Here is a 20,558-nt window from a genome sequence, read left to right as displayed (position 1 = left end):
AGAGACATGAAATAGTCATACTCCTTTAATTCAGTAATCTCAATTGTGAGGCTCTATGATAAAGAAGCAGTCAGCTCTTCATTGCTGCATTATTATAATCACCAAAACTAGAAGCAATGGAAATTTCCAGCAAAAAAGAAATACCTTAAGATAGCACACTTGATAGAATGCAATACAGCCATGAGAATGACAATTTACAACTGTAGCAACATGGAAAAATCTTATTAGGTATTGTTAAATTTTAAAAGCAGGATACAAAAACTACATATAGATTACATATACAAATACAGCTATATTAAAATACATAGGAAAAACACATTTTAATAGAAAACAAAAATTACAATGTGGTGAAATTATGGGTTTATGATACTATTCCCCTAACTTCCTATATTGTTATTTTTTTGTAAATAGTTTTGTTCTAAATGAATTACAGGTTTATTATTTTTAAAAATTTAAGAATACAAAATTGTATGAAGAAAGTCTTCTCACTGCTTGCAACATGCTATACTTAATATAACATATAACATGTCATATCATATACATGTTACTTTTTGTACAAATGGAATCATACTATGTATACTGTTTACAACTTTTCTTATTTCAATTGACAATCATCTCTTGCCTCAATTCATGCAAAATCCTCCTAACTGGTCTCCCCTGCTTCCGCCCTTGCTCTTCTTCAGACTATTCTCAAAGCAGCCAAATGAATATTATTCTTTTAATGACATAGTATTCTGTTAAAAGACTGATACCATAATTTATTTAAACAATCCCTTATTGCCGAAGGACATTTAGCAGTGGACATTTTTATACATATGTATTTGACCACTTGCATATCTTGTAGGAAAACTCCTAGAAAGAGATTTTATGACTCAAACAATACGAAACATTTAAAATTTTGACAGACATTCCCAAATTAATATAATTTATTAATTTACACTCCCAACCAACTGTATTCTAGAGTTCCCCAAACACTCAACACTGGATGTTATCAACTGGTTCAGCTTTGACCAATCTCATAAATAAGAGGTGCTGCCTCACTCAAGTTTAATTTCCACTGACTTAATTACAAGTGAAATTAAACATCTATTTATTTCTTTACCAACCATTTGTTTTGCTGTGAGCTACTTTTTCATATTCTTTGCCCACTTCATTACTGGCCTGTTGGTATTTTTGATTGAATGGAGCTCTATATTAAGGAAGTTCATCTTCTATCTTACGAGCTCCAACTATTTTCCACACTTCTGTGAATTTTTTTCTACAGTGTCCTTGATAGTTCAGAAAATTTTAATTTTTAAGGAGTAGAATTCAGTATTTTCTTTTTTGGCTTCTGAGTTTTATATCATGTCTTAGACCTTTTCCATTCCAAGATTATAAAAAATATTCACCCATGCTTTCATCTAGTACCTTTAATCATTGTAGTTTTGATGCTTAGATTTGTGACCCACTCGGAACTTCTTTCAGTGTAAACAGTGAGGTAGAAAATTCAGTTCACCACTATCTGGCTCTCTGACCCTATTCATAACTTATTAAGTAGTTCACTGACTTGAGATACTAGTTTTATCACGTACCAGATCCCCCTGTATTCTTGGTCCATTTTTGAACTCTTTTCTGTTCCACTGGCCTGTCCATTCCTGAACCAAAACAAAAATGATTTTTATAACCTTCTAATACGTTTCAATTTCTGAAGTGTTCGACCTTCTCTTAAAATATATAAGAAAATATATAAGATATATATATATATATATATATATATATATATATATATATATATATATATATAAAATATATAAGAAAACGCAATTAAGTTTACTTCAACTTCCCCTTCAAATCTACCACTCTATCAAGGGCGTTTGAGAGAAAGCTCAGCTCTCCCAAAGAGAGACTTTTAAAGCTGATCCTGCAGGTAGAATTAAAGTGGCTCTGCTCAGAAGTGATAAATATGAGGAAAGGCCAGTGAATTAGAGAACAGCGGAGGCTCGTCTCGCCCAACGTGGTCCTTCTTGCTTGCCCTCCCAAACTTCCCCCGCGCTCACGCCTGTCGCGTTGCCCAGCGCCGCCTCTAGGGGCCGCAGCCGGGCTGGTAAACCGGTGGACCAAGACCCTCCTCCGGAGCCATGGCGGCCATCGGGGCGTCACGTCCGGTCCTGCCGGAAGTTCTCCGCTGGCGGACCCGGAAGTAGCTGGACTGGGCGATGGCAGTTCTTGAGGTCCCTCTCCGGGGCAGGCCCGAGGCCACCGTGCCTCCGCGGTAGACCGGACCAGGGTGGCGGGCACCAGGTCCTGAGGTGAAAAGCGTTGGGGCCTGAACTGAGGACCTTAGAAGGGAGCCTGAGAACCCTGACAGCCCCTATTGGAACCCCTCCCTGACTGGGCTGTAAACTCCCTTTGCCTGGGCTGCCCCGGAAGCATGTCCGACTGGTACCCTATAGCTCCTAGAGAGAACAGCACAGACGAGGATTTTCCCTGTTCACGACACCAGCAAGGCAGGTGGTACCACCAGACCGGAGCTTCAAGGGCGCCGGTTCTCCGTAACTGTCGCCTCTGTCCAATGTCGTAGGAATGGAGGGATCTAAGACGTCCAGCAGCACCATGCAGGTGAGCTTCGTGTGCCAGCGCTGCAGCCAGCCCCTGAAACTGGACACGAGCTTCAAAATCCTGGACCGTGTCACCATCCAGGAGCTCACAGGTCAGCGAGACCTTTGGAAAGAGGGTGGTCAAGATTGTGGAACTGGGCAGCTTTGGAGGTGTAGGTCTTAAGGTGGCTATTTGCGTACTGTGCCACAGGCTTGCCGTGTGAAACTAGGAAAGTCACTTCATCTCTCTGGCTCCCTGTTTGCACATCGGAAACAAAGGAGTTCTGACACTGTGTGTTACTGAGAGCTCTCTATAGCAAGGAAAGGTCCTTAGTTTTTGGCTCCTGCTGTTTCAGAGTAAAGGAATGTTTGTTGAAGACTTAACCATACATCAACTGCATTACATACATTACTTCGTTTACTCCCTGCAACAATCCCTATGGAATAATACAATCATTATCATTTTACAGATGAGGAATTGAGGTTCAGAGAGGTTAAGTGACTTACCCAGTGGCCAACAGCTGGTAAGTGGAGAACAGTCTTAAAGTCCCAAGAGGAGAGATGAAGTTAGAAAGAAAGAAAAGGCTGAATAGGCAGTTTAAGCTCATGGGTCTGGAGTAGGCCTGCTTGGATTTAACTAGCTGTCATTTAACCTGCTGTCATTTACTAGCTGAAAGACTTTTTGCAAGTTGCTGCTTTTGCAAGTTGCTGCACTCTCTAAGCTCTGGTTTCTTGTTTTTTTTATCTGTAAAATGTAAGATGTCATCAAGGTAGTTATAAGAATCAAATATGACAAAGATCATAAATAGGAATATGCTGGGCAAATAGTATTCAATAAATGTAGCTGTTATTACTATATGATTTCCCTTTTTTGAGGGGAATTAACTCTTCAGTATATTTTTAACCTTTTATTATGGAAAATTGCAAGCACACAGCCAAGAGAATAGCATAATTCTTTCATAAGTATTTTGAAAGATACTCTCTGGTTAACATGAAACATTCTACATGAGCCCTTGTATCATTGTGATGTAGAAAGGGTCCATCTTCTCAGAAAGTTCCCTCAGTTCCTACTCTGTTATTCTGGGGGAAAGGGAATGTTTCCTTTATTTATAGAAAACTTCAGAACATATAATGAACCTCTGTGTGGCCATCACCTGGCTTCAACAATTATCAAATGCGTATTTAATCAGTTTCATCTACAGCCCCATTCATTCTCCTCCCACCCTGAATTATTTTGAAACAAATTCCAAACATAAATACCATAAATATTTTCATAAGTATTTTTGAAAGATAAGGTATTTTTTAAAAACATAATCATGATACCATTATACTGGGAAAAAAATCAATTCCATAATCTTATTTAAAGGGGCTAGGGGGAAAACAAGAATTCTTCTTCGTGTAAATGGTACACACCAAAAGAGGCAGAAGTGGGATGGTGATAAGGATATTTCTGTTTATTTTCCCATACTTTCTGACACATGGCTGCTTTGATAAGACTCTCTGACTCAATATTTTCCTTGCCCTTAGCTCCATTACTTGCCACAGCCCAGGTAAAACCAGGAGAGACCCAGGAGGAAGAGGCTAACTCAGGAGAGGTATGAAAATACTGGAATGCAGCTGGGTTTCTTCTGCAAGGTACTTGGTCTTCTAGAGCCACGAGACTTTTGGGATCTCTGGTTAACATGAAACATTCCACATGATCAGGCCACTGTGGATCACTGAAGGTACAGAAGTGCACCCAAAGCACAGAATTACTTAGGCATCCATTCAAAAATGTGGGGAGAGGCTTTTCTTTATTTGAAGCAGAATTATAAGCCATTTTAGGTGGGACATGGGATTACCTATGTATCTTGGTCATCCCAGGCCATTCACGGTTTACATCCATTGTCCTAGCTAATCGGTAATATCCACTTCTCTCCTTTCTCAAAAGTATCTTGTTTGGGAGGGCAAATTGTATGATTACCCTCCCCAGAAAGGATTGTTGGTATTAAAAAACACATCACTTTTAAGCTGTGAAAACATCGGTGATAATTTTCTTTGCCAAAGATAGGTGTCATAAGATTTTTGTCACATATAAAGTATATCAAAGTATTAGAAACATAAATTTGTTTTGTTCTATGCTGTGACAAACTTCCTTCTAGTCTGATCTGGCTTTTTCCTTGTGCCATGATTTAGGGCATTCTCTCCCCTACCCCTGACTACTAAGTATTGAGAAAATGCAAATTTAACTACACTTGGAGTATGAAATTGTTAGGAAATGCTGTTATCCATACAGAATCCAGTGGGATTTGGGGTGTGTCTGTACTTTCTTAGTGCATGCATCCAAGGATTGGCTAGATAATACCCATTTCTTAAGTCTCTGTGGGTTATCAAGTCTTGTGGTCATCAATCAAGGGTAGAGCCCAGTAGTTTTGAGGCTGCTTGGGAAATAGACTCTACCTCAAAGCTGCCAGAATTCTAATGCCTTCTTATTTCCTTCCCAGGAGCCATTTATTGAAGCTCGCCAAGATGGTGTGTCTCGCAGATTCGTCCCCCCAGCCAGGTGCCTACTACTCAGCTCTCTGTTCCTTGCCAAAGGATGGTAGAATTTTAATTGAACCCAGAATAGAGACCTAGAGCCAGGTGATGGAGATGAATCATTACCTAGCCTTTTGGCTCTTCCAGAAAAGATGTATTTATTTTATTATACCTGACCCGTCACTTTCCAGTATTGATTTTTTCCTGTAGCCATTCACAGGTGGGAAGGGACAATAGCTCTCATAACAAAGAATTGAGAAAAATTAAGGAAGTGAGTGACTAATAAGAGATGGGCTCTTGAAAAGTTCTAAAATAGCAAATGTTAGGTGTTCAGGTTCTTAGTTATTGATGCATGTGCACGTTGCTGGTGAGGGCATAATAGCAGAACATGGTCTTTCCTGATTCTCCTTCCTTTTCTACTATAGACACACACACACATCAGTTTTTGATGCCCCCTCTCCCTCCTTAAGTCCATCCAGGCCAACCTTCGTGCTGAGTGCCCCTGTGGAAGACCAGCATGGCCTTCCCTTGGGAGAGAGGTACCCTTGGGAGGTCAGTCGGGCTAGGAGTGGGTATGCGCCTTCAGGCCCCTCAGCTGGTGCTTGAGAGTCTCCGCCACCATCACTGCAGTAGGTGGAGGAGGCCTCTCTGCTCCCTCATGTGGCCCTTGGGCGGGGGGCTGTCTGCAGGATGATGTCTACAGAAAGTGCCAACAGCTTCACTCTGATCGGGGAGGCATCTGATGGCGGCACCATGGAGAACCTCAGCCGAAGACTGAAGGCAAGTCATCCTTGACATCCACACTGTTAAGCAGTGGGACCGGCTGGTAGAGGGGGTGGTTGGGCAGGTAGTATGGGGCGGGCCCTACCCTGACTCTCCCGTACTTGCAGGTCACGGGGGACCTTTTTGACATCATGTCAGGCCAGACAGATGTGGATCACCCATTGTGTGAGGAGTGCACAGATACTCTTTTAGACCAGCTGGACACTCAGCTCAATGTCACTGAAAATGAATGTCAGAACTACAAGTGAGTGCCTCCAGGGCTGGGGCCTGGAGCTGAGATCTGAATCGTAGACCTGTCACTGCTCTGAGACTGCTTGGCCCATGCCCAAGAGCTGCGCTCCACTGAGGTAAACAGAATAACAGGGTCCCTCTGGTAAGTATACTTTGCCTGTGCCCTTGGCAGACGCTGTTTGGAGATCTTAGAACAAATGAATGAGGATGACAGTGAACAGCTACAGATGGAGCTAAACGAGCTGGCATTAGAGGAAGAGAGGCTGATCCAGGAGCTGGAAGATGTGGAAAAGAACCGCAGGATTGTGGCTGAAAATCTTGAGAAGGTCCAGTCTGAGGCTGAGAGACTGGATCAGGAGGAAGCTCAGTGAGTGGTCACCCTATTCTTCTGTCTTCTGCCCTCAAGGTTCCAGGAGAGGAAATGTCTTCCAGCTGAATATGTCTGTGATTAGTTTGTAAGCTGCAGTCAGCTGTCATTCTGCAGTATGTCTGCTCTGGATCCTACATGTTGTTTCCAAGGCCTGTTTCTAGAGGTTTGTTGGGAGGTTTGTGTTTAAAAAATCATGTTGGTTAAATAGAGTGAAGAAAGCCAGGTTCTAGTTGCAGCTCTGGCCTATCGGGGTGGGCTCATTTGGGTAAGTCAACCACTGAACCCAGCCTCCTCTGGAAAGCTGATCACATTGGCCTACATTTGTTCTTTCCCAACTCAAAGATTTCACTGGCGCTCTTGATCTGAGGGAACCCTCTATCTAGTGGAGGAGACACAGTGTCCACACTAAAGTTAGGGAAGTGATGAACAGAGAAAAAAATTACTTTTTTCACAGAGTAGTGAGCAAGTTCCATTGGAAATGGTGTATACTAAAGGGCAGTAAGTGTAGAGAAGTGAAGTTGTAGAAGTTCAGTTATGGCTAATTCATGGAAGAAGCCGCTCCTAACCCACTCACCTCACCTCTGGAAAAGATCAGAGGTGCAGGAGGTGTTTGATCCTGGTTCGGGAGAATGCTGTTCTCCACCTTTTGCATATGAGCAGCAGGAATGTGAGACATTTCTGTCCCTCCCAGGAAAACAACCAGGGTATGTGTGTTCCTTTGAGTGGGATCTATACCGAATCTAAGAGATGCTGTAACTAGATGTAACCATAACCACTGGAATAAATCAAGAAGAGGGTGGTGAGAGAAATTTCAGCTCCCAGACTAACAGCCTTCGCTGGCCGCCTTGGCTGCTCACAGGTATCAGAGGGAATACAGTGAATTTAAACGCCAACAGCTGGAACTGGATGATGAGCTGAAGAGTGTAGAAAACCAGATGCGTTATGCCCAGATGCAGCTGGACAAGCTAAAGAAAACCAACGTCTTTAATGCGACCTTCCACATCTGGTAATGAGGGCTGGAGGGTGAGGAACATCTGGGAAGAACCACATATCTGGACCGTAGCTGCTAACTACTAAGCTGGGCTGCCCACCTCCCACAAAATAGGACTGTATGTCATTTTCAGTCCACTCTTTCATTCCCTGTGATGGTCTAGGCACAATTAGGGGGTTGGAGCTTTATGACTTCCACTCCTCCAGGGAAAGGGAGAGATCTGAGCCCTCCAGCCATTTTAAAACTTGGTCATCTGCCTAGTGCTGATTTCTTACTCCTAGAGTCATTCATGTGTTAATTTACTTGACACTTTATCCATTTAGCATATTTGTTGAGCATCTACTATGTCATATAGACACTGTGCTAGGCACTAGGAAGGCAACAGAAAACACTATGCATACTACCTTCTAATTGCTTATAATCTCATAGAAGAGATGGATAACTAATAGGCAGTTGTAGTGCAGTGTGATAATGATAAACCTAGGGTGTTAGAGGAACACATACGGCACTTTGCCCAATTTGGGAAGGCTGCAGGGAAGTTCTTCCCAGAGGAGGTTGATGTTTAAGCTGAGACATGAAGTAGAAGTCTGCAGGGGAGGGGAGTTGTTCCTGGCAAAGAGAACATCATGTGCAAAGAAACAGAGGAAGGTGGGAGTGGTGAATTCATAGAACTGAAAGGAGCTTATTGTGACTGAGTGCAAAGGGCACAGGGACAGGATATGAAACTAGAGAGTTACCAGTTCCTAAGGGATCTTGGAGGCTTCATTAAGGGATTTGGATTTTACATAAATGGCAGTGGAACCTATTTTAGGCAGGGAAGTGACATAATTACATTTGCATCTGTGAATGATAGCTTTACCTGCAATGTATGGAAATGACTCAGGGTGGTATTGTTGATAAGGAGATGTATCAGCAGGACTCTAACCAGGAAAAGATAGAAGAGTGGCATTGAGTTTGGAGAGAAGTGGGCAGATTATAGAGTGTAGGAGGTAGGCTCAGCAGATCTTGGTGGTTCTTGAGAGGGCCTTCAAGGATGATGCCCAGGTTTCTGCTCTGGCATCTGAGCAGCATGGGGGTAACATGATCATTAGTGGTTTGGACACATTCAGAGTGCCAAGTAAAGCCTGGATATTTGAAACTGGAGATAAGGAGAGAGATTTATGCTACGTTTTAGGTGATAACAGGAAGTCTTAGAACTTGATAACTTTTAAGTTTTCCCTGTATTTTCCCTTGCCCTTCTGCCTTCCTCAACAGGCATAGTGGACAATTTGGTACAATCAATAACTTCAGATTGGGTCGCCTGCCCAGCGTTCCTGTGGAATGGAATGAAATTAATGCAGCCTGGGGCCAAACGGTGTTGCTGCTCCATGCTCTGGCCAATAAGATGGGTCTGAAATTTCAGAGGTAAGAAATGCAGCTCTTTCTTGGGGTGTGGTGTGTCCTTGATTTAGTCAATATCCCCAGCCAGTACTCTTCTCTACTGTGGCAAGAGCCCTTGCTCCCAACAGACTGGGAGTTTTCTGTCTGTGGAGACTGTCTACTTCTGGTTTTCCCTTTACCACAGGCCTCTTTCCATTGACTGAGCAGTCCTTGAGCTGCACGACCATAGCAGTAGTCCCCAGTGCGCAGTCTTCAGAACCTTAGTATTCTTCAAGCCATTTTCAGTTTTGGTTTTTAAAATCTAAACCGAAATATGCATTCATTCAGAAAGGATTTGCAGACAGTTGTACAGTAACTGTAGTTTGTTGGGTAAACAAAATCTTTTAAACATGAAGCCTATGGGGAGGTGAGAGAGGGGGTAGGAATAATAAAAGAAGTCCTTCTGTAGGATGAAGCCTGAACATTACTGGGATAGAACATCTCAGTAATCACTTGAGGAGTCCTGCATCCATCACCGTGTGCATCTTCGTTTTAGGTACCGACTTGTTCCCTATGGAAACCATTCATATCTGGAGTCTCTGACAGACAAATCTAAGGTACTCTGGGAATCTCCACATTTTCACTGGAATACAGAATTGTTATACCTCTTAATGAAATGGTTTATTTTTGATAATAGCATTATTCAGTTTCTTTCTTAGATACCTCATGAAGAGCCAATGTTTTGTTCAGTGTCTTGTCTAGTTGAGAATTAGCATTTAAGGGCCTGTAGAAAAAGGTTGAGAAGGGATATGGGCAGATCAGAGGAGAATGTGTGCACTAGGGCAGGGGAGGAGTCACTGAGGTAGATGCTTGCCACATTTCCACTGCTGGTGAGACAGCTCTAGGTGCATTGTTATTTGCCCAAGATTACTATTTCCAGTTGATAGAAGGTGACTTGAGAGAGTGACAGGATTGGGAACAATCTCTGGTAGCCTGTCTTGTTGGTACACCCATAGCCAGTTCTCTCTTCTTGGGCAGGAGCTGCCGTTATACTGTTCTGGGGGGTTGCGATTTTTCTGGGACAACAAGTTTGACCACGCAATGGTGGCTTTCCTGGACTGTGTGCAGCAGTTCAAAGAAGAGGTTGAAAAAGGCGAGACACGTTTTTGTCTTCCTTACAGGTCAGTATTCCCTAATGCTCAATGAGTAGGACCAAACTGAGCAGAATTGAAGGGGTAGAATAAAGGCAAAATATAGCATAAATGAGGGAAAGCAGAAAATTGTACAAAAATCACATGACACTGGTGGGCAAAGACTGGTCCAAAACTGCAAGCAGGACAGAAGTGACTACCTGGTCCCTGGAGAAAAAGAATGTTGTCCCAGATGGTTTGGGGGACTTTCTTGGCACAGAGCTCAAGCCTGCTGTCCAATTTCAAGAAGGTTTTTCCCTTAAGCCCTTGGAAATACACAGGAATGCTTCCTTTGATCAAATTTTGTGATGGATGGAGACCTAAGCTCAAGAGAGTAAGGCTCAGTTGCTTCCAACACCCCAAAAACAAAGTTTCTTTTCTTTTGCCTCCCTTCTCTCCCCATGAGTTCAGAGATGCCTAGGAATACTGTAACCCCACTACCCTAGGCTCCAGGCTTCTCATCTGTTTGGGTGTGTGTCCTGTCCCTGCACTCTGCAGTGACAATGAGGCTCTTGTGACAACCTTCTTGATTTTTGGCTTTCAAGCAAATCCAAAATACACAACCGTTCCTCGCCAAGAGTCCTTTAATAGATAAAATGACGTGAATAGTCTCATGATCAAGTCCTTGCCCGTTTGCCTGAACTGACTTAACTCAGATCTCAGTTACTAATGAGCTCTGCTTTGTCCATCTGCAGGATGGATGTGGAGAAAGGCAAGATTGAAGACACTGGAGGCAGTGGCGGCTCCTATTCCATCAAAACCCAGTTTAACTCTGAGGAACAGTGGACAAAAGCTCTCAAGTTCATGCTGACGAATCTCAAGTGGGGTCTTGCTTGGGTATCCTCACAGTTTTACAACAAATGACTTCATTTTTTTCCTTAGGGTGGATGCTTGCCTTAAAGGCTTTAAATTTTGTTTTTTTTTTGCAAATAAATGTTTTAAACTAACTTCGGGTACTATTAAACAGAACGTTTACAATACCAAAAAAGAAAAAAATCCACAAAGACACTTTATTTTAAAATATCATACAGCAGATAGTGTCCAGAGCCATAACATGCCATGTATATCTGCCAGCCTTTGTCATGGTTTTGACACTTAACCCCATGCCTTTCTTTCCCTCTCTCCCCTCAGAACAACTAATTTAAGTTTGCTTTTGTTTGTTTTTTTAAAACTGAGTTAAATTGAGATCAATGTGTTTTCACTGGATTTTATATCTCTCAACTTCCTGCACTTACAATATGAAATGGAAACTTTTCTTTCTACTGAGATGACGAGGTGTGTGAGAGGCCCAGTTGGATTACATGAGAAAATGACACAAGCTTTGGTCACCATGTGATATGTGATCAGAAGCTTGAAACTTAACACTTCTCCTCACTCAGTCCTAGTACTGAATGCCTACTCTGCTCTGTGTTAGAGATATGAGTGTTTGAGACATTATGGAGAGATTTAATTATTTGTAATAAAAGATTTACTGCAGTCTGATAACTGCCTAGAGGTGCACTGGTGGGTTTTTCTTTAACTAAAATAGAGTATTTTGTATTCTGGAAGAATTGAGTTCAAGTGCAGGTATGTGGAAATTCTACTGAAATATGTTTAGTGTTAGTTTTAAAAAAAGACTGTAGTGGAAATAGAGAACTATAGAGGAAGCCCTATTTGTGTGGAGTTCAATAACAACAGAGAAGTTAAACTAACTTCAAGGGGAAAAAAGGCTGCCTCCTTGCTCAGTCAGGGTCACCCAGATGGTCTGGTTTTTGGCCCTGTTTAATACTAATCTCCATGCCTGATGTTTTCTGTTAATGAAATTAACAATTAAAAGCCATACATATCTTGTTGAACAGAAATGAACCAACTTCACTAATACTCTGTCTCCTCTCCATTCTCTGACATTTTCCATCTAATGTGACAAGAAGGACAGGCTTGTCCACTTTAACCCTTTCTCTGAAGGAGAAAAATAAGCATGAAATTGCAGTATAAAACGTGGTTCAAAAGATGCTTGGAACTTTTGTACCCTGAGTATGAAAGTAAACAAAGGGAGGAAGGAGTGCAGTGATGGAAGGCTGTTTACATTTGGCGGATTCCCACTGCCTCATGTGGTGGAGGCAGCAGCAGCCCTCAGAGCTCTGGCTGCCAGGTGGGGAGGGTCAGGCTGCTGTCGCCCGGGAGTGTTGGCTCCCACGCTGTGAGTCAGGATTGCATAAGAGAACTGAGCGATGCTCTCCAAGGAGATGCCAGTGATGGCCTGCAAATGCCCTACAACCTTCAGAAACAGAGACAGATTTCTTAGTACTAAATAATAACATGTTTTCATGCACAGACATTGCTTGGGCTGTTCTCTCTAGCCAAATGTAATTTTTTCGTTTCTTCGAATTTACAGAGAAGATTAATTCCAGATCCCAGTGTTTGCCAGTGGCCAAATTACATTAGGATACCTTTGCCCTGATACGTTAGCATGGAAAGTTTCTGCTAGACATTTCACTCTCCTGAAGGTATATTTTCTGGAAGATGAGAGAGGTAGTTGGACCTTGACATTTTCTCTAGTTGGGAAGATCCACTTACTGGGCTTTAACATAATAGCAGATCATCATCAGAAAGGGAAGAGAACAAGCCGAACTAACTTGGGCCTCCATTTCCAATTTCATAAGAGGAAAACTGAAGAATACTTCAGTCCTACTCTAGTTTTTCCTCCCCCAAATCCTGCTCATTCATCCTAATCCTGGGTCTTGGCACTTTTCTTTTGTAGGCTGTCTTCTGTTTTCCTTTAACTGTTGGGAGAATGCTTTCTATTAAAGAATTCTGACCATACTGGTCCGGCCCAGTAGTGCATACCTGGCCCCAACACTCATGGTTTTGGATGAAAGCACTTGCTGCAATAATTCCTACTGCCAGCAGCATGAAGTCTTCCTTCACTGAAACAAACTTCTCTCTGAGTGATTAAAACCATATTAATTTTGGAGCTAGAATGAAACTTGAATCTTCAAATCCTAGGGTCATGGAACTTCAACTATGAGTTGTTATGTTGGTCATCTTGGAATTTTTAGATATGGTAAGAAATGGTCAAGTAATAGCTAATTGGCCCCCTCTCCCAACCTTCCCCAACTCAACTGGGGTTAAAACGTGGCCTCCCATCTGAATGGTTTATAGGCCTATTGTTCCATCTGTCTCCCAAACAAATGGAACTGTGAGGCTTTTTACCAGTCTGCTTTACAGTAATCAAACACTTTTGTCCAATTTGCAACCCTGTGACTGGCTTTTTTTCCTAAATGAGTATAAAAGTGGTCCAATAATCTCAAATTATAAGCAGCTATAAAGGAAGAGCTAGAAAAGAAAATGCCATTTAAATTTAAAAGTAAAAGTCTTAAGTGTTTTGCTGATTGGGCTCAGTCATGTGCATCCGAGCAACATACTGGTAATTAATTAGAACCTGTGCATGTTACCTGTGGACAGTATGCCTTGCTAGTCCTATTCCCTGAGTTCTTCTGGTGTGTCCCTAACCCCCTGTCTCTGGAAGAAGCGTACCCTAGAGGAGTTGCCTTACCCTTGCAGCTGACTGGGTGTGGAGTTCTCAATTGAAGCCCTCAGCAGGCTCTCGTATATGGGTTCATGCAGAAGATAGACTAGGTCGAGCAAGGTCAGGCAGGTTGCATGCAGCTGTGTGGCTGGGACCAAACAGCCATTGTATCCTAGATGGAGTATGAACATGGTACAAGCATTACATAGGTCTTCTCTGATCATGGTTACAGTTGTTATGTGATATAAAGCTGTTGAACTGCTAATGTTTTCCTGGTTGCTATGTTCTACTGTAAGAAACCACTTTAGCAGGAGGTCAGTTTTCAAGGGCAAAGGGAGAGAGAGAAACCTCCATCTACAGTATATATATAATTAAAGTATATTTGTTCCCCTCTTATCTCATGCCTCTCTATAAAACCAACTCTGACCCCACAGTAAAAGAGTGCCTAGTGAGTCCAAATAGGAGCCAGGTGCTGAGCTCTGAGTTTCTTACCCTGACAAGAACTAGAAGGAACACTCCTCAGTCATCCCAGGCTGCCAGCTCTTCCTCATTGGTGGGTTCTGCCCACTGCCGCCAAACCCTGGGCACATCCTTATTGCCTTCTATGGAACACTCCAACCCACTTTCCCTGACACACTTAGTAAAGTACCTAAAACCTCTAGGAGCATCTCCACGTATGCCAGAGGAGTAGGCAGGTTGATTTGGAAGTTCAGAGACTTCAGAACATCAAGCTCTGACTCCAGCAGTTCTTCTTTAGTGTGTAGATACCCTAGAGCCTGGAGGAAATTCAGGACAGTAATGTTGCTGATTATCTGAGCAAAGAAAAACAGGAAGAGTGAGAGGGGTGTCAGAATCAAGGTCTTACATCTTGGCATAGTATACAAAGCCTTTCAAAATCCAGCCCATGCCTTCATCTCATCTCCTCTTTTGGTAATTCCTCCTTCCACCCTATACATGTGTAGAATTACTTGCAGATCTCAAACCCACCACGCTCTCAAAGCCTCTATATGTGCTGTTTCCTGTGTGTGGATCTCTCTTTGCTCCTCCTCTTCTCTCCCTGTTTTCCGTAACTCCTCTCCCTCTTCCCTTAGGATCCACCCATCTCCTACCCACTCCACCCCCGCTTCAAGGAGTCATTTTCTGTAAATATACTTCCTTAACTCTCCAATGCTAGAGGTACATTCACTGCCCACTGCATTTATACATCAGAACACTTTCCACATTATTTGCCTGTTTTTTCCCATTGGATAATAAATTCCTTGGGAGCATGGACAGTATTTTTACTGTTGGAGCCATGGCATCTAGTGCAGCTTCTGGCCATTGAGGACAATCAATATATAATCAGTATTTGTTGGATGAATGATATTTTACTCTACAGGCATTGCGTAGTAATGTGGAAACCTTTTATCCTTTATAACTATAATAGTTTGCCTTTAATACTGATATGTTGACAGTTGGGCACCTTATATAAACTGTCCTTGAGTCCAAGGGGAGGAAAGGTGACCTGTATGAATGATGGCATCTGTCCAGCAGTTACACTTTGGGAACAGCACTTCAGGCTATTTAATAACTGCCTCTGTGTGACTCGTGTGTGGGGCGGGTGAAGGGGTGGAGGTATGCTTAGGGAGCCTAATTGCACTCTGGAATTTCCACATGAGTAGTATCACCTAGTCTAGGAGTACGTTTTCTCAGTCACCTTCAGCTGAGCTGGTTTCTTTCTAACATCAGGTGCCCATGAGCAACCCCTTACTTTGTAGTGGAAAGACAGTTTGCTTGCCAGCTGAACACATGACACAAGACGCAGGATAAACTTGTTGAAAAGCTGCTCTTTCAGAGCCCTCCAAGTCTGAGACTCTGTCTTATCTCTCAGCTGGATTGTGGCTTGTCTGCAGATACTCTCTGCCTGCTTAATCATAAACCTATAAAGAAGGGAAGGGGAGAGTAAACAATCCACACTCACTCAAACTAGAGGGAGTTTGTACTTTAAACTATACTACATCTTATCCTCTCCAATATCAATTGCTGGCTAAGAAATTTACATTTGCAAATAATAGAGGGTGTAAAAACCAGGTCTCATGGTAACAGGCAGCTAGTACTTTAAAAGACTTGGGTACATTAGTCATTCTGAGAGGTACCACTCACAATGGCCTTATGCTCAGGACTTTACCTTTCTAGGATTTCTACAGCCTGGTAACTCACAGATTTCTCCAGACACCATTGTTCAGAGAGGAGAAAAACAAACTCTGCCAAAACAGGAAAGAAGAGCCTAATTCACAAGGTGCAACCAAAGCACTCTGAACTCTTGGCATTGTTTAAAAGCCGCGATGGGGCCAAGGGAAGAGGGTCAGGAGGTGAGAAAGATGAGACTGAAACAACCCAGGCTGAGCTTAGTTCCCTTTGCTGCCAATAGGCAGATCAGAGGCATGGAAAGGAGACTGAGTGAGTGCCAAAAACATGGGCTTACCAAGCCCCCTTCATGACCCTTGAGCTTTCCTGCGGGTCTCAGCTGATAAAAGGCATGGCCAGCTACACACAAATATACCAGCTGATCTAGTCGGCCTCTACACCATGCTGGGAACCCCCAGGTTCAAGGGAGATTCTCGGATGTATAAAAACCCCAATCCCTATATTCTATTTTCAGTGGAATGTTGACAGGAACAGATAGGTCCCTCCTGTAGCTCCGATATTCTTCATGACACTGTTTGTTTAGTGACCACCCTCTGGAGAACTCCCATTGCTTTACAAACACATTCACCTTACAGCTGGATATCATCTCTCCACCAGTTTGTTGGGTAAATTTGTGGTGGCTGAGCCTCTCCCCAAGAGCAAGTCTGTTACTGTGGAGTTGCTTGTTTTTAAGAAACATCCCTTAAATCAGGGAACATAACCTGATCTGGCAGTGGGGAGCGGTGGGGGGTAGGGGATAGGGAGTCACTGGGAAGGTGGAAAGGGCAAGATACCTTGGCAAGATTTTAGGCCACCTGTTTCTCTTTGAAAGAACAGCCCCAGATAGAATTCTATTTCATTTGCATTATCATTACAGGATGGAAACAGGCAAATGTTAGTTCTTAACAAAGAAAGCTCCTGCAGAATTAGGGGCTTTTAGCACTATCAGTAAAAAATTACACATAGTCAAATCACCATATATGTCCTCAGAGAAAATGTGATTTTAGGGGAAAAAACTGTTAAAAAGGTCAAGCTAGCACAAGACAGTTTAACAATCTATTCAACACTAGTTACACATAGACAAATGTACAATACCTTATTGTTACAGAAACTAAAGCTCTGCTAGCAGTGTCCAATGCAGAATTAGTTTAGGGAATTAAGCAAAATACCCTAGGAACACATAATTGTGTGTAATTAGTCAGTCCTTTTATCTGCTGGAATTTAGGCTTTATTTCTTTGTTGTGTGTGTGTGTGTGTATGTAGTTGTTTGGCTTTGTTTTGGTTTTGGTCTGCATTATCTGGGCGATTGTTTCTATTTTCCATTTTATTTTGCCAAGAAAACTGAACTGGGGTTAGGTGGAATGGATGAGGGTTACACCTCCATGCCGGCTCTACCTTCTACACTTACATATTCAAATCTAGCATTAACTAAAAGACCCTCCCCTTCTAGCCTCTTAAGCTCTCTCTCTCTCTCTCTCTCTCTCTCTCTCTCTCTCTTAGTTTCTGTCGCTGTTAAATTCCTTAAAAGCTTAGCTTAAACCTACTGCTTCCACTTCATCATTCACTCCCTAATGTTCTGCAGTTTGGCTTCTACTTTTCTCAACTTGCTGAAATGATTATTTCAAAAGCTAGCAAACATGTTCAGATTGTTAAATGTCAATAAATAAGTGGCTGTTTTGCAATCCTCATTCCTGTTGTTCATATCCCTGAAGCATTTGAAACGCTGACCATCATCCTTCTTGAAACTCTCCTCCTGGCTTCCAAAGATTTCTTGGTTCTCTGTTCCTGTCTTCCCAGCCAACCTTTTATTTCCTTCATGACTCTTCTTCCTACTCCAATTCTTTGAACATAAAATGTTGCCCAATGAACTGTCCTTGACCTGCTTCTCCTTTCTCTCTCTAGGAGCTCCCAGCCACAGTTTCAATAGTATTATTATGAAGGTAACTCCTTTACCTTTACCTCTAGTTCCCACCTCTCTTTTTAAACAGCTCATTAGAAACTTTCCCCCTAGGTGTTCTATAAGCACCTGAAACTCAGTAGATCCAAAACCAAAGTTGTCTTTCCCAAACAAAAGTCACGGTTCCTCTTATGTTGTTTAATGTATGTGTGTTTCTCTTAATGGCACCACTATACTCCCAGTCTCCTAGGCTCAGCCTTTTGGCACAATCATCTTTGCCTTCTTCACCTCTTAAAGTCATCTATTTCAGAACCCTAGATTTTACCTCTGAAATGTTTTTAATCCATTCTCCCCTGTCATTTCCTCTGCCCTATCACCTAAACTACTGACCCAGACTCCACTGGTCTACCTACCTCCCATCTTTCTCTACTCCAATCCATCCTTTATATCTAGGCAAGGTTACAGTCATATCACTCCCATGTTTAAAAACCTTCAGTGCCTTCTTGTTTTCCTATGAAGCCAAGTATAAATTCTTCCCCTAGGCATTCAAAAGTTAAACATAGAATGGCTCCAAACTACCTTTCTAGTCTTAATTTCAACTACTCTTCCACATGCTCTGGACAACCTGGACTGCATTGTACCCACACTCACCCTAAGTGTCCCTATTTCCATAGCTTTACTCATCCATCCCATTTTGGTAGAAACACTGCCTCCCTCCTTTACCTTCACCTATCAAAATGTCATCCTTCCTTCAAGGTCTACCTCAAAAGCCACCATGACTGGAGGACTGCCTTAATTCTTCTTACATCTGCCTCACCCCATCAGTCTTTTCAATTCCCATAAAAGCTTGTTTTTTCAGGTATGTCACTTATTTACCATACTTGTACCCAGTCATTTGCAGGCTTTTCTACTATCCTCCAAAGATTATACAAGGCTTGAAAGCAAGGACTAGATCTCGATTTCATCTTTCTATCCCAGGCAGTGTGGCCAAGAACTCTGTACACGTTGAAATTAATGGTCAGGTGCTGAGGTGTCTGATTCATCACGATCTCCCAGCACCTTGACTATAGGAGGTACTAACAAAACATATTTGAAATCTGAATCTCAAGATTGCTGCCTCAAAGTAAACTGAATCTCAAGGTTGCTGTCTCAAAGAAGGTGCCCGGGTCTCCCATAAACCCAGCTTTCCGGCCTGCATCCACACCCACGAAACGGGTCTCCCTGAAGCTGCCCATCTGGCCGGCAGCCTCCTGCACTGCTTGCTCATTCTGCTGGGCCAAGTGGAAAAGAGCATCTTCGATCGTCTCCGCGGCAACAGCTCCAAACTGAAAGTCTCTGACGGAGGCCAGTCTTGGCCTCACAGGTCTGTCCATCTTCAGAAGCCTTTCTGGGGACCCAGACACCTCACTGGAACCATAAACCGACCCCCTTAACTCCTCTCTGCAGTATTCTGGCACACCCTGAATTCCTCGTCCCCTTTTGTGTGCTCGTCGTCGCTTCAAGTCTGAGGAAAACCCTGTTTGCCCCACAGCCTAGAACCTTCCACGGACTTTTCCCACTCCAACGGTCGCACACCCCTCAGCCAATCAGAAAGCACGGCCGCTTCCCGCCTGCCCCGCCCTTCCCCTAAAGCAGAGAGCCGTACTCTCTCCGTAAAAAAAAAAAAAAAAAACGTGGACTACAACTCCCAGGTACCTCTGCGGAGGCCAAGGCCTGCTATTCCCAGCAAGCCTCGCGACCCGGGACTGCGAAGGGCGGAGCAGCACCATGGCGGCGTCGGGAGCCGGTGACCCTCTGGATGCGAGGAGTGGCGAGGCCCCGGTGGCTCAGCGCATCGACCCGACTCGGGAGAAGCTGACTCCCGCACAACTGCAATTCATGCGGCAGGTGCAGCTCGCCCAGTGGCAGAAGACGCTGCCGCAGAGGCGGACACGGAACATCGTGACCGGCCTGGGTATCGGCGCCCTGGTGTTAGCTATTTGTATCCGTCCAGACTATAGATTCGGAGACTGTACATGAGGGCAAATGGCAGGGGAGCAGAGGCACGTAGGAAAGCAGTGTCGGGTGGTAGAAAGAGCCTGAGCTGTGAAAGTCTTGGCCATTTATAACGCCGAACCAAGCGTTTAATGTACCTTATCGTTGTCATTTCAAGGTGTTCTTTTAATATGATGTATTAATAGTAACGGTGTCGGCGTCAGGGCCCAGAAGAGCTGGGGGCAGAAAGTCGATTCACTGATTTGGGAGGATGAGACCGTAGCAAAGGCTTGTGGAGCAAGTCAAGGAAAAGGGAATGTGCCTATTCCAAGTGGTTTCCTGAACCCAATTCCCCAGATGGTTACACCTTCTACTCGGTGTCCCAGGAGCGCTTCTTAGACGAGCTGGAGGATGAGGCCAAAGCTGCCCGAGCCCGAGCCCAGGCAAGGACATCAGGACCCTGAACGAGATGGACACTGCATATCTCCAACCCGCCGGAACACCTTCACTTGATGGATGATGCCCCATGACCGTATTAGAAATGGAGGCCTGCTCACAGCACTGCTGGCCTTTTTACTAACCTTAGATGATGATTGAACCAAAGACGCCATAGATTTATGCATTTGGCCATCATCAAGGGAACATTGCCCACCTCATACACAATTATGTATGTCCACTGAGCCCCTCTTATAGTTTGCTTCCTTGTTTGAGAGATGATGTACAACCTTAGCTTTTCTTAAGCTTCCTGACTTTGTCGTTTACTCCCTTCACCACCCAGGGGCTTGTCTGTTTGGGGGTGGGGTGGAAGTTCTGTGCAGTGGGAGCCTAAAATGGGAAAGATGGGGTCAAGTCGGGAATAATAAACGAAGTCATCTCTCTTAGAGCTAAAAGAGTGTGTTGGAGCTGAGCGATGGCATGACACTTCATGCTGGGAAGCTCCCCAGGCAGTAGCTGCAGCAGTGGCACTGCCCCAGGGAGCTGTAAATGTTTAACTAC

General features: G+C 43.5%; 3 protein-coding genes across 5 annotated transcripts; 2 read left to right on the top strand and 1 right to left on the bottom strand.

The window, feature by feature from the left end:
- Nucleotides 1–2,145: 2,145 nt before the first annotated feature.
- Nucleotides 2,146–10,964, top strand: BECN1 (beclin 1). Its single transcript, XM_017643753.3, has 12 exons — nucleotides 2,146–2,288; nucleotides 2,561–2,689; nucleotides 4,104–4,171; nucleotides 5,060–5,118; nucleotides 5,783–5,873; nucleotides 5,984–6,120; nucleotides 6,280–6,474; nucleotides 7,337–7,483; nucleotides 8,723–8,872; nucleotides 9,384–9,444; nucleotides 9,866–10,008; nucleotides 10,713–10,964. Exons 2-12 carry the CDS (start codon nucleotides 2,563–2,565, stop codon nucleotides 10,879–10,881), a joined length of 1,347 nt encoding a protein of 448 aa, XP_017499242.1. The 5' UTR covers nucleotides 2,146–2,288; nucleotides 2,561–2,562; the 3' UTR covers nucleotides 10,882–10,964.
- Nucleotides 10,965–11,374: 410 nt separating this feature from the next.
- Nucleotides 11,375–19,291, bottom strand: CNTD1 (cyclin N-terminal domain containing 1). Of its 3 annotated transcripts, none has more exons than XM_073235625.1 (7): nucleotides 18,793–19,291; nucleotides 15,693–15,768; nucleotides 15,276–15,444; nucleotides 14,175–14,301; nucleotides 13,553–13,697; nucleotides 12,844–12,940; nucleotides 11,375–12,274 (listed from the first exon to the last, which is right to left on the bottom strand). In XM_073235625.1, exons 1-7 carry the CDS (start codon nucleotides 18,959–18,961, stop codon nucleotides 12,104–12,106), a joined length of 954 nt encoding a protein of 317 aa, XP_073091726.1. In that variant the 5' UTR covers nucleotides 18,962–19,291; the 3' UTR covers nucleotides 11,375–12,103. The 3 variants fall into 3 exon arrangements, with proteins under 3 accessions (XP_073091726.1, XP_017499244.1, XP_073091727.1); XM_017643755.3 differs by having other exon boundaries at nucleotides 14,175–14,337; nucleotides 18,793–19,285; XM_073235626.1 differs by lacking the exon at nucleotides 15,693–15,768 and having other exon boundaries at nucleotides 14,175–14,337; nucleotides 18,793–18,927.
- Nucleotides 19,292–19,313: 22 nt separating this feature from the next.
- COA3 (cytochrome c oxidase assembly factor 3) lies at nucleotides 19,314–20,445 on the top strand. Its single transcript, XM_017643707.3, has 2 exons — nucleotides 19,314–19,569; nucleotides 19,920–20,445. The coding sequence occupies exons 1-2, from the start codon at nucleotides 19,356–19,358 to the stop codon at nucleotides 20,024–20,026; spliced, it is 321 nt and encodes a 106-aa protein (XP_017499196.1). The 5' UTR covers nucleotides 19,314–19,355; the 3' UTR covers nucleotides 20,027–20,445.
- The last annotated feature ends 113 nt before the right edge of the window (nucleotides 20,446–20,558 follow it).

The sequence above is a fragment of the Manis javanica genome, chromosome 4, assembly GCF_040802235.1.
Source record: "Manis javanica isolate MJ-LG chromosome 4, MJ_LKY, whole genome shotgun sequence".
Classification (NCBI taxonomy): Eukaryota; Metazoa; Chordata; class Mammalia; order Pholidota; family Manidae; genus Manis; species Manis javanica.
This window is presented reverse-complemented; position numbering and strand designations above follow the sequence as displayed.

Bases quoted from the DNA above. Each gene is read 5' to 3' on its own strand.
- CNTD1 (XM_017643755.3), bottom strand. From the start codon at position 18,961: ATGGACAGACCTGTGAGGCCAAGACTGGCCTCCGTCAGAGACTTTCAG. The intron at 12,941-13,552 runs GTAAGGCAACTC...TTAATCACTCAG, and splicing joins ACACCCAGTCAGCTGCAAGG to AGAGAAGTTTGTTTCAGTGA. The intron at 12,275-12,843 runs GTATGCACTACT...CTGTTTCTGAAG, and splicing joins ACCATGAGTGTTGGGGCCAG to GTTGTAGGGCATTTGCAGGC.
- BECN1 (XM_017643753.3), top strand. From the start codon at position 2,563: ATGGAGGGATCTAAGACGTCCAGCAGCACCATGCAGGTGAGCTTCGTG. The intron at 5,119-5,782 runs GTGCCTACTACT...GGCTGTCTGCAG, and splicing joins AGATTCGTCCCCCCAGCCAG to GATGATGTCTACAGAAAGTG. The intron at 6,121-6,279 runs GTGAGTGCCTCC...TGCCCTTGGCAG, and splicing joins AATGAATGTCAGAACTACAA to ACGCTGTTTGGAGATCTTAG.
- COA3 (XM_017643707.3), top strand. From the start codon at position 19,356: ATGGCGGCGTCGGGAGCCGGTGACCCTCTGGATGCGAGGAGTGGCGAG. The intron at 19,570-19,919 runs GTATCCGTCCAG...CCAATTCCCCAG, and splicing joins CGCCCTGGTGTTAGCTATTT to ATGGTTACACCTTCTACTCG.